Genomic DNA, 12,741 nt, shown 5'->3' with positions numbered 1-12,741 from the left:
TGTAAAAATGATGCATGAAAAAAAAAAACCGAGACATTGCACTACCTTTGTAATCTAAGAAAATCTTTAATAAAAATAATTATAAAAAAAAAGAAACATCCCACAAGATGCAAGTGGCCGAAAAGGGCCCTATAATTTCATTTTGGGATTTTGCACAAAAAGAACAGAGCTTTCTGTATCAGGGATGTATCAAGCATTAGGGGGGAACAGAAAATCTGCATGAACAAATTTGCTGGCAGGTCATAATTACTCAGGTGGGCCATAAGCCTCCTATAAACACACTTGGTTCTTCTTTCCTTTTTGTGCAGGTTTTACCCTTTCTTGCTTTAGGAGTTGGTGTAGACGATGTCTTCCTTTTGGCACATGCATTTAGCGAAACTGGGCAGAACAAGAGAATTCCATTTGAGGTAATAGCCAGTTGTTTGGGACAATGCAAACCACTAGATCTGAGCTAGAGGCGTATGTATGATTAGTAATGCAGGTAACCAGGATTAATAATGCCTTCTTAATTTTTTTGTCCCAAGTGAAATTTCTTAGATCAGATATTCTGGCGACAAGAAAACATCTATTTTCATATCATTCACAGTAGCAAATACTGTAGCTTCATACAGATGAAAATGTATCATTCTGGATAAATTTTGCACTCATTTTCTAGATTGAGTCTTGTGAAATAACTGATGGATAGCTTATGCCAAATCTACTGTGCTGCAGAATTTTATTTTCAACATGTATTTTTTAATGCCAGTATGGCATTAAGAATACACTAAGGTTGCCACTTTTTATGGATAATATTGATTGTGTCCTATAACTGTGCATGTCTGTCTGAATGGTCTGTATTTCCAGTATGCAATAGTATGGTATTCTACAACTTTATATGTATTTTTTAGGACAGGACAGGAGAATGTCTGAAACGCACTGGGGCAAGTGTGGCCCTTACTTCCATCAGTAATGTTACTGCATTCTTCATGGCTGCCTTAATTCCCATCCCTGCTCTACGGGCATTTTCACTCCAAGTAAGTTTATGAAGTTGTTTGCTAACACTGGAATTGTTCTTTATCCTCATTAAGCTGACTGTGGTTTGATGTTTGCATCTGAGATGTCATGTGTTCCAAGGGAATGGTGCTTGGAAGAACAGAACAGAACTTCCCACCAGCAATTAACTCATCAGGTGGTTCTTTCTCGGTTGAGAATAATCCTCATCACAGTTCTGTCAGTGTTAGTGTAGGCACCTAGAGTAATCTTAGAGGTGCGTCACTCACAGAGTGTCCTTGTTTTCATTTACACGGTGGACAGAAAATGCACTTGGCGGTTATGTTGCCCTTATTTCACAATGCCTTCATTCGAAATTTGGTACAGTCTTAAATGAGAAGATGTTGATTCAGCCCTTGGAAAAACCTTCATGAAACATCATTGTTTCAGGGATTAGCCTTCATGCATTCTGTGATTCTCATCTGCGACCCTACTGCAGATCCCTCAGTGACACAAAGCATGCTTGGCAGTAACTGGGGCTAGAGCTTTTCTGTAACAGAAGGCACTTTGGAATGGTACAGTATGATCGCATTTTGCACAGGGCTTATGTTCCAAAGATGGCAAACATATATATGCTAAAACAAATGTGCCTGAAGCACTCTTGTGCGAGCATCCTTACCCTTCTGGAGTCTCTCCCCCCCCCCCCGGAAAGTGCTTTTAGAGAGAGAGCGGGACATGCCTGATAAGCAAGGCAGAGAGAACTTGAAAGTTATGTCCACGCTGAGAAAACCCAATGCAAAAAGAGCTTTTAAAGCGTGTATTTAATTTGACTTGTGTGCATTTCATTTGCCCAGTTTCAACCAGCCTTCAACCATGCAAAGTTGAAAGCGCACAAGTTAAACACATGTAAGTTGTGATTGTACTGTATTTTGATGTTCAGTTCTGATGGTTATTATGTAATCAGCCTTCCTTTTTATGCTATTTTTATTTATGGTTTGGTTGACTCCTGGATTGTTTCATATTTTATAACTGTTGTTTTTCATTGCTAGGCTCAGAAAAATAGGTGAGAGATAGGATTTTAAAAACATATATATATATAGGCTGTGCAAAGAAAAGTTTATGGTTTTTTGTTTACTCACTTAGCTCTTTGCATACTGCTGTGGTAGTACAGTGGTAACTCGGGTTACAAACGCTTCGGGTTGCATACCGTGGGAAACCCGGAAGTACCGGAAAGGGTTACTTCCAGGTTTTGCTCCTTGCACATGCGCAGAAGCACCAACTCACGTCACACGTGTGCGCAGACACGGTGCTGCAGAATACGTCCACAATCCAAGGTTCCACTGTATTTTGATACTGATTCCTGGTGGGAGCTGTCCGCCCAGTTAAAGGAGCTGTCCACCAGAGATGAAATCATGTGTTGTAGTTATGTAGCTCATGTAATAATAGCAGCTATCACTTAAGTTATATTTAAGTGGGGCCACTATGCACCCCAAATTATTAGCAGCAACCCAAGGGTTTGCCTTAACCCTGGTTAAAAGCACACAGACAATAAAACCATGGTTTAGATTGTTCTGGTATTCATTGCTTCCTACTTAGTGCAGAAGTAATGCCTCACCGTAGTTAGTAGTGATGTGTGCTTCAAACCATGGCTTTGCATCCTGGGTTGCAGCTAATCCTTAACCATATGTCAGTTGTTCAGATGTAACATGTAACCATAGTTAAAGAAAAACAAACCATGCTTAAGCATTGTATCTGGATAAACAAAGGGTGCAGCTGCTATAGAATGCTAAACAACATTGATCATTACCCCCTTTTCTCCTTAAACAATTGAGAACATGCCACATTCTTTTTAGCACTGGAATTGAATGCATGAACTCTGAAGACTACACCTTTGTGTAAAAGCCCTGCTGTTACAGAACACTGTAATAGCAGTAGCACTGCATTTTTCCAGGAGTGCTCTTCTCCAACTGTGCTAAGCAGTGTGCACTGTCTGGGAATGTAGAAATCTGGGCTTGCGGAGGTTTCTGTGGATATTCTTCTCCCACTTCACCCAGCTCAGATCTGTACTCCAGAAGTATAGGTTAGCACTGATACAAATCAGGCTTAATTTATAATGTGTGAAAGGACTCTGAATTGACTCTTCCGTTATAAAAGTGTCAAATACTGAATCTGCAATTAAATCTCTTTCCTGGGACTAGAGTATGCTCATGTGGTTAACATGATGCTTTCGTGTCTGTTCTTCGTACATCACGATTTCTTCTGAAGTGGAGGAATGGAGCTTATACATGAAGTTCTTTCCTTTCCATTAGCTGATAAAACAGAAGCTGCTGCCTGTATAGACTGATGCTTTTGGATCCAAAATCTCTTCAACAGAGCCCTTGTGCCACCTGCAGAGTGTGTATGTGTTCTATGAATACTAGCGGTCACCTTGAACATTTTTGGAGGGTGTGTGTGTGTGCGCGCGCGCATATGTGTATGTGCCCTCATCGTGTTTTCTGCTTCATAGTCATAATCATGATATTTATATTTTTCCAAAGACAAAATTAAAAAGCACGGATGGATACTGCTAGGGAAGAGTTCTTTGAAAAGAGCTCTGGGAGGCTTTCCTTCTGGCACAGCTCCAACACAGAGGATTTATAGCTCACTCTGACCTTGGTAAAGACTTGGTAACTGTACTTTCTCAGCAGTCATTTTTCTTCCCTTTCTGTCTGGCTCACCAATCATTTTTCACTCTACTTGACCCTTGACCTAACTAGAGGAAGCAAGAATTACAATTTTTCTTAATACGTGTTGCAACTATTGTGGCTGACACACACACACACACACACACACACACACACACACACACACACACACACCACACACACACGTGTGTTACAGTGGTTTGTAAAGCAGTGCTATGAAAAGAAGTTATAATCCATAGCATTAAGTCAGGTTTTTATTGAGATCTCTTCTAATTATTGCGAGCCTGTGCTCATATTCTGGAGTCCCCTCGGAGTAGCAAAGGCAGTTGTTTCACCCCCACCATTCTTTCTCCCTTTCTCTGTCTGTATAGCACTTCTAATTCTGTTACTATGGGCTCTGAATCACTGTGGTCTAAACCACTGAGCGTCTTGGGCTTGCCGATCAGAAGGTCAGCGGTTCAAATCCCTGCGACGGGGTGAGATCCCGTTGCTCTGTCCCAGCTCCTGCCAACCCAGCAGTTCGAAAGCATGCCAGTGCAAGTAGATAAATAGGTACCACTGCGGCGGGAAGGTAAACCGTGCGCTGCTCTGGTTTCCATCATGGTGTTCCGTTGCTCCAGAAGTGGTTTAGTCATGCTGGCCCCATGACCCGGAAAGCTGTCTGTGGACAAATGCCGGCTCCCTTGGCCTGAAAGCGTCCAGGGGTCCTTTACCTTTACCTTTAGTATGGAACACAATTTCCATAGTTATAACATCTACTTTTGCAGATGAATTTCCCACCGTGTCCACACAGAGGCAGTCCCATGATCTGGAGAAATATGTGCTGCACTCAACCTCATTGCCACATCAGAAGCAGTTGCAGGAAGAGAGGCCTGTTCTCTTGGGAGGGGGCATTGCCCACAAGCATGTAATCCAGAGCAAGTGTATATTGTTGAATCATGAATAGTACCCTGGGTCCCCCCCCCTTACAAGGCTGTTGAATGCTCACTTCTTTATACTCTCCTCCATTCTTGAAAGCTGATCTACTGTGCAACTAATAATTCTGCTGTAAATGAAATCAGCATATGAAAGGCATGCATGTGTTGTTAAATCTGTAATTCTTCCGAAAGAAAGAATTTAAAAAATTGATTGAAGCATATTCCCAGCAAGACTCTGAATTGCCTCGGAATTTGGCATATTTGCATGGTGCTCATGATTTTCAAACTGACATGCCTCAGATTTTCAAACTTAAAAACCAGTCTCCAGTAAAGTTTTGGCCTCTTGGAACATCATCTTATTCTTATGTGCTATCGTTGTGCTTTACTGCATATCTCAGTTGCCCATCTTTTCATGCATCTGGTCATGATTTGTTCTTTCTCTCGTAAATAATAGGCACATTTTTGTGCACCACTCAGGTTTGTCACTGCAGATCTTTGTGTTCTAAACCACTTTTTAAAACGTTGGATTAAAAAAAAAACCAGTTTGTACTACGGAGCTGGGAACTGCTGCACTGAGACCTAAGTAAAGTAATAATGTCCAACCACTATGTTCATGTGCTGTAATACAAAGCATGTCACCCTAATCACGTTATATGTGGCAGGTGGAATTATATGCAAAGGATTTGTATTGAAAATCCATTATTATCAAGCATATTAGAAAAAAGCAAAGAATAGCAAAAAGAGAAAGAAATAAATCCCTTGTCAGCAGTTGATACATCTCTTATTTGTTCCTTACGACTTTGCCAGGTGTGGCCAAATTCAGGTGATGCATTTAATTACAGTATTCGGAATCAGCTGGCCATGCAAGTGGCTTTTGGGTGGTCTGTTTTTAAACGTGGATTTATCCACATTTACAGTCCTTCGCCCTGTCTTTGTCTCATTCAGATTTGTTTATTGAAGAATTCCTGTCTGTCTCGGAGACCTTCCGCTGCCAAAGTTAAGAAAGCACAGCAATATAACAGGTTTTTTCTTTTCCTTTTCAGCAATGTTTATTTCTGTTCATCTCGATAGGAGCCTAACCAGCAGATGGGCTTAAACAGAGTGTTGCTTTGACCTTTCTCTATCTTTGTTCACTTTTCTCGAGACATTATAAGATAACAATCAAGGCTTCATTGGCTTTTGAGGCTCAATATCTGTAAAATAATCCAGCTGCTTAGAGAGAATAAATGGCTTCCTGACAAGGTGAAAACCCAACTTTCAGTCTTCCATATCAATGCCTGTTTCTGAACTTCTTTTGTTTCAGGCAAGGTGGTACGTTCTCCATACCACCAAGCTGTTGGTTTAGTTCAGTTCAAATGACTATCAAAGGAGGTGCTGATGTTTCAGATGTGAATGATGGATCTCTCTGAAACTTTCACTGGGTTAGCTTTTGTTGCTCAGTAACTGAGTGCCGCCAGTGTGGAAGTCAGATCCTCAAATTGTATCTGTAGTTATACTTTTATTTTGTGTGCGGCGATCAATCACCCTCTTCTGAACATGCATAAGTGAACTGCTTCCTTTTGGAATTCTTTAGTACCTTATCGGCTTTGATTCAACATCTGCAGGTGTATATAACTTAGTGCTCCTGAAATTAATCTAGACATATTCACTTGTAAATATGTGCACACATTACTTGTGCCTGCTTTCAAAAATAACAGTTCATATTGCTCTTTTGCCAAAGGAAAAAAAAATACGGCTGAAAGTGAAAAAAGGAGGAAAAAATAATCTCTATTTTTCCTTTCCTTTTTTTTTAACTATTCCGTCTAGCTATGTTTATGAGGTATGTTCAGTCTGGAAATTAGAGAGAATGCTCAGGAGAGTTTGGCCCACAGTGAAAAGCAGTATCTGGTATTTGCCAACAGAGAGTTTATTTGTGTTTGAGGGAGGACACTGCTTCCCACTAATGAGGGGAGTGGGGTGAGAATTTGTGGGAGTGATACAGTTCAGACAAGGCACAGGGTTAACATATGCAACAAGGGAGATGGTTGTAGCTGTTGTGCCCTAAATATTATGTTCCCTCGCTTACCTGTGTGAGGTTCTCTATCCTGCACCTCTGCTTCTTAGAATGGAGTAAACCTTGGAGCTGTGGCTGGCTGTGCTTGGAGTCCTGAGACAGAATACCTGTTAAGGTTCTAGTATGAGAAATGTTAGCAATGTGCTCAAGTTCCTGTGTGTTTTCTGGAAACAGGTTGCTTTGTGCTAAAGTGCCCTTTCCCAGCACCTAAATTCCCCCTTGTGAGATTGACATACTGCCAGAAAGTCTTAACTCCATCCTTCACTCCCTGTCGTCTGAGTTGTTTTCTCTTGTTTGGGGTTTATATACTGGTGGTGCTGTGCTGGGGTGCAAAGTTATGGCACCGTGACATGGGGCAACTGTTGACGTGGGGTGGCAGTTTTTGAATTTCCTCCTCTTCCATTAAAATCAACAGGAGGGAAATTCTTTTTGACAATTCTGGGGCTGTGCACTGTGTCAGAGCACAGCCAAGAATTGAAATGCACCCCCCTGCTCCATGCTACCCATGTTTTGCCCAAGGTTGCTCCACATTTCTGCCATTCCACTTGCATATTTTCACCATCAGAATGGCTTTGCTGCCAGAGCTTTCCAGTGGTGAATCTATCCATAGCAGTGGCATGCTTGGCATAGCAGGGCCTCTCAAATCTAGTGCCCCTTGAGCAAAGGGGTTATTTAGTATAATATATCACCCCTGATCTAGGTCCAAATTTTGCTCTTGGCCAGTAGGTGAACCAGTGTTAGAAACAGATATGAAAGCTAGGAGCTAAATAACACCTTAAACCTAGGTTATGGGCACAACAACGGAATGTCTAGGACACTTTTTAAAATAAGCTCCTCCTAACAAAGCTGAAAATGAATGAACTGCAGCTAAACTCTAGTCCTCATCTGAAGACTGCAAAAAAAACAAAGCAATGCTTCCCCTGCCTGCCCCCCTAATATTCTTAAGAGGGTTTCTTCTTCAGTCTTCAGAGACTGGCTGGAAATGGGGAGGAAGAAAAAGCTCCTCCTTTCCTTCCACTCTGCAGTTTTAATCTTAGGCACAGTACTGCGCCCAGAGCTCAGAAACTGCTCATGCTAATGAAATCCCTTGTCGCAAAATGCGCCTAGAACAATGGGAGTTTCGAACACTGGGGTCAACTGTATGTTTCTAAGTAAAGGTGATTCTGTTTTTGCACTAGAACTTTATGTAGTTCTTAACAGTTGGTCATTACAGTGTGTATTGAATAGAACATCATCTGGATTTGTCTGTACCAAATGCTGCATTTGGAAGGCAATTTGGAGCCTGTTTAGACAATACAGCTCTACCTGGAAATGTAGAGCCTGTTTGGCTGATCCTTCCCCACTCCTGAACTTCAGGGCAAGGCAGGATTGATAATATGTCCTCCCTTTCACTGCATATAGCAACGCGGGTGGCGCTGTGCTCTAAACCACTGAGCCTAGGGCTTGCTGATCGGAAGGTCGGCGGTTCGAATTCCCGCGACGGGGTGAGCTCCCATTGCTCGGTCCCAGCTCCTGCCAACCTTGCAGTTCGAAAGTACGTCAAAGTGCAAGTAGATAAATAGATGGTGGGAAGGTAAACGGTGTTTCCATGCACTGCTCTGGTTTCGCCAGAAGCGGCTGGCCACATGACCCGGAAAAACTTTCTGCAGACAAATGTTGGCTCTCTCAGCCAGTAAAGCGAGATGAGTGCCACACCCCAGAGTCGTTTGCAACTGGACTTAACTGTCAGGGGTCCTTTACCTTTACCTTCACCGCACCTTCGCTTGTGGGGTGCCTCAGGGTTCCGTTCTCACCCCCATGCTTTTTAATATCTATATGAAGCCGCTGGGAGAGATCATCAGGGGGTTTGGGCTGGGTGTTCATAAGTATGCAGATGACACCCAGCTCTACCTCTCTTTTAAATCAGAACCAGTGAAGGCAGTGAAGGTCCTGTGTGAGTGCCTGGAGGCGGTTGGAGGATGGATAGCGGCTAACGGATTGAGGTTGAATCCTGACAAGACAGAAGTACTGTTTTTGGGGGACAGGAGTCAGGCAGGTGTGGAGGACTCCCTGGTCCTGAATGGGGTAACTGTGCCCCTGAAGGACCAGGTGCGCAGCCTGGGAGGCATTTTGGACTCACAGCTGTCCATGGAGGCACAGGTTAATTTTGTGTCCAGGGCGGCTGTCTACCAGCTCCATCTGGTATGCAGGCTGAGACCCTACCCGCCCGCAGACTGTCTCGCCAGAGTGGTGCATGCTCTAGTTATCTCCCGCTTGGACTACTCCAATGCGCTCTACGTGGGGCTACCTTTGAAGGTGACCCAGAAACTGCAATTAATCCAGAATGCGGCAGCTAGACTAGTGACTGGGAATGGCCGTCGGGACCACATAACACTGGTCCTGAGAGATCTACACTGGCTCCCAGTATGTTTCCGAGCACAATTCAAAGTGTTGGTACTGACCTTTAAAGCCCTTAATGGCACGGTCCTGTATACCTGAAGGAGCATCTCCACCCCCACCATTCAGCCCGGACACTGAGATCCAGCACCGAGGGCCTTCTGGCGGTTCCCTCATTGCGAGAAGTGAGGTTACAGGGAACCAGACAGAGGGCGTTCTCGGTAGTGGCACCCGCCCTGTGGAACACCCTCCCAGCAGATGTCAAGGCAATAAACAACTATTTTACATTTAGAAGACAACTGAAGGCAGCCCTGTTTAGGGAAGTTTTTAATGTTTGATGCTGTACTGTTTTTAATATTTGGTTGGAAGCCGCCCAGAGTGGCTGGGGAAACCCAGCCAGATGGGCGGGGTATAAATAATAAATTATTATTATAATATATTATTATATAGAATATAATGTCCTACATGGGAAATCCGTTCCATTAAACATGGGGCCAACTAAGTTTTTCTCAGTGCAGACCCATTGAAATTAATGGACCTAAGTTAGCCATGCCCATTTATTTCAATGGGTTTATTTTGAGTATGATGGTGTCTCTTGCTTCTGCATGCTGTGATTTTGCCCATAAAGCTGAGATGGACTCCCAATTTCATCCTTTGTTGTTGCCGGGTTAGTGGGCGATACCTTCTGAGAAGTCTTTCTGTTGACGCAGTGGCCAGAATTCTCGCCACAGAATATACATTTCTAGGACTTGATTTCCATTCTCAATTCTTCCCTCATCAGCTGTCTAGCAAAGAAGCATGCCGTGGTCTCTTTCCTGTAGCGAGAGCCCTCCGTGCAAACACAAATGACTGCATGCCTTTCTCTGTGTGCGCTTGCTTAATGATGCGCAGTGTCCCATTTTTTCCTTTGAGTGTGCTTAGTTAGTAGGAGAAACAATGCAGGCTGTTAAAACTCATTTGTTATCTTACTCCCTGCTTAAACTGAAATATTTAAACCCCTCTTCTCCTTAGGCTTCCTTTGTTTCTGTCATCATAAAGTCTTTAATTTTTACTTGTAAAGTCTGGGAGCGAGGAGGAGGGCTCGAGGGGAGGAAAATGCAATCCCTGAATGCCATTAGGAGCGAGCTGCAGATAGCAAGGTGAAAGACTGCCCAACAGGCCTCCTCATCTGCTCATCATCTCTGGCTATACAATACGCCCGCTCTCCTTGGGTGGTCTGCGAGGAATGGCAAATAGCAGCGCATACCTTGGGCAGGGCCCCAGCCTATGAGGCTTTCTCCCTCAGTGACTCCAGCACAGACTTCCATTATTTTATTTCAGTTAACACATGCAGCAGCAGCTGCTTTTTGAAGCGGCGGATTACTATGGTGGTTCTATTCCCCCCCTTCCTTTTTTTCTTCTTTAAAGGAAGTTCTGTTTGTAGCTGAGGGAGATACACAGGACTTCTGTACAAAATTTCAGAATGTTTTGGGGCTTGTTTGCTTTTAAACTGGCTCTCAGTTAGCTAAATGCGGACCTTTTTCCTGCACCGGCAACTAGGCCGCAACTCTAAGGCCTCAGCCTTCGCCAGCTTTGTTGATTTCCAAGGGGGAAAGCTTGAGGCCCTTGGGTTCACACTCCTCTGTAAATGCTGCTTTAATTGAAAGGGTGGGTGACGTGAGGGGCCCTTTCCCAGGGCTAATAGTTGCGTCTCCTCTGAGATTTCCTACTGATCTGCTGCAGTTTTTGGGCTGGGACTATATTCTCATTTTTATTTTATTTTAAAAGAAGTTTTATCGAGCAAAGGCTGTTCACCATAATCAAGGAATTTATAGAGTGACAGGAAACTATAATGCAGCTCAATAGCAAAACACAATATATTCAGCATGCCCAGGGAGCACTCAACAGAATAGAATTGTACTGAAAGGGAGAATTGTTGGGAGGTGGCGATTTCTGTAACTGGTTGTGTGGCACATCCAACAGAGAAGTTTGGGGGAGCCCTCAGCAAAGCCCACTCTCATGGGCCACCTCCTATGCGGGTGTGACCCAGTGGGTTTCCTTGGCAGTGGCAGAAAGAAGTGCTCCAGTCACAACCAGGCGGTGATGGGCACCATTTTGTTTTCTCGCAATGCTCCAGAATGGTGATACATCAGTGCATTTTGGAAACTGAAGTGAGACAGGCTGAGCCAGCTGTCCAGTGCTTCTTGGGGTGCTGGGGAAATGGGCAACTGCTCAAGGATGCTGTCTGTGCCTATCAACATCTGTTAATGCAATGACCCTAAAAACATATGAAAGCTGGCTTAAGGCCACTGGTGCATTCATGCACCCCTGACCTTGTTGCCACCTTGGTGGTGGCTTTTCTACCTCTGCTGTTTGTTCTTCCTTTCTATGGGGGCTTTAAAGAGGGCAAGAGGGTAGCCAACCTTTGATTCGGCCCCTGTAGTTATCCCTTTTGAAAGCAGTTTGATTTCCAGGTGATAGTAAGCAGGTTTACCTCCACAATAGGGCAGAGTCTAAAGCCACATGATGCAGATACCTTGCTTAAGTGAAGTTGGTCTGGTTTGGACAGTACCTGCATGAGAAGCCATCCTAGAACTCTGTTTTTAAAATTTATATACTGGTTAGTGGATTTCTTTCTTGAAAGACTAAAGTGGTGGTTAATGGGGCTTCCGGGGATAGTCTTAGTGGTTGTCTCTCCAGCCACATTGCAGTTGTCTGTCTTTTGAGCTTCGCTAATTTGGGAAAAATAATAATGTTAGAGTTAAATCATTAGCAGGTATCTTTATATCTTTCTTCATAAACTTTTGAGGTAAGTACAAGGCCTCCATCAAAAGGTATATATAATGAAATACTACAAAGAATATTGATAAAAAAATTATCATGGTCAATTAGGAATGCTAAAACACTCCTTTAATCCATTCCAGCAAAATCTTGAGCACAAATGAGCCAAATTGGGCTGCCAAATGAAAGAAGTTTTTCTTTTTTTCTAAAATGTATCCTCCATGTTGTAAATGTACCAGCTCTGCTGATATTCCCTGTCCTTCTCTCTTTGCTTCTGTAGGCTGCTGTGGTTGTGGTCTTCAACTTTGCCATGGTTCTGTTAATTTTTCCTGCTATTTTGAGTATGGATCTGTACCGCCGTGAAGATCGGAGATTGGATATATTCTGTTGTTTTACAAGGTGAGCAGATAGGACAACTGCATGGACTGTCATTTTAAGCAGAACATTTTGCTATTATTAATTGCATGGATTATACACACATTTCTGAAAATGGAATTATGTGGCCATGATCAAACTTCCTGTGCTCCAAGTGCATGGAGACCAAGATACCTGTCACCTCTGAATGAGTGGAGAAACAAGCATTCTTGCCACATGGCTGGAAAATACAGCTAATAAAGCTGTCTACATAGTTAGAGCTGCCATGTAGAATGTCTCCAAAGAAGCCATCATGTTATAAATGCTGGTATAAGTCCATCCTTACTGTGACTGGCACAGGAAGCTCTTAACTGCATGCTTTCCATGTGAGTAGCTTCCATTGCCAAGATCTACTGCAACAGGAGTAAACCAGGCATTTTCCCATTACCCAATTAAATAGAAGTCATTTGAAGGATCTGCTTGGAAGCAAAAAAATAAATAAATGCTGATACTCTGGCTCTGTTATCTCTGCATCACATTTGTTGGAGGCCATGGAGAAGGGAATAATCCACAGATGGATTTTCCTTGCAATTTCTGTATCCAAAGCTGGGTCTTGGAGCTGCTTTTC

At 43.2% G+C, this 12,741-nt stretch overlaps 1 protein-coding gene across 4 annotated transcripts in view; it reads left to right on the top strand.

Moving 5' to 3' along the window:
* PTCH1 (patched 1) overlaps positions 1–12,741 on the top strand; it is a 117,480-nt gene that overhangs the window by 71,395 nt on the left and 33,344 nt on the right. For all 4 annotated transcript variants that reach the window (XM_035099609.2, XM_035099608.2, XM_035099612.2 and 1 more), the window contains 3 exons: positions 309–407; positions 888–1,013; positions 12,040–12,158. In XM_035099609.2, coding sequence (XP_034955500.1) covers positions 309–407; positions 888–1,013; positions 12,040–12,158 — 344 coding nt within the window. The remainder of the gene's footprint in view (positions 1–308; positions 408–887; positions 1,014–12,039; positions 12,159–12,741) is intronic.

The sequence above is a fragment of the Zootoca vivipara genome, chromosome 11, assembly GCF_963506605.1.
Source record: "Zootoca vivipara chromosome 11, rZooViv1.1, whole genome shotgun sequence".
Lineage (NCBI taxonomy): Eukaryota > Metazoa > Chordata > Lepidosauria > Squamata > Lacertidae > Zootoca > Zootoca vivipara.
The sequence above is the reverse complement of the archived record's forward strand: the minus strand, read 5'-3'. Positions and strand labels throughout refer to the sequence as shown.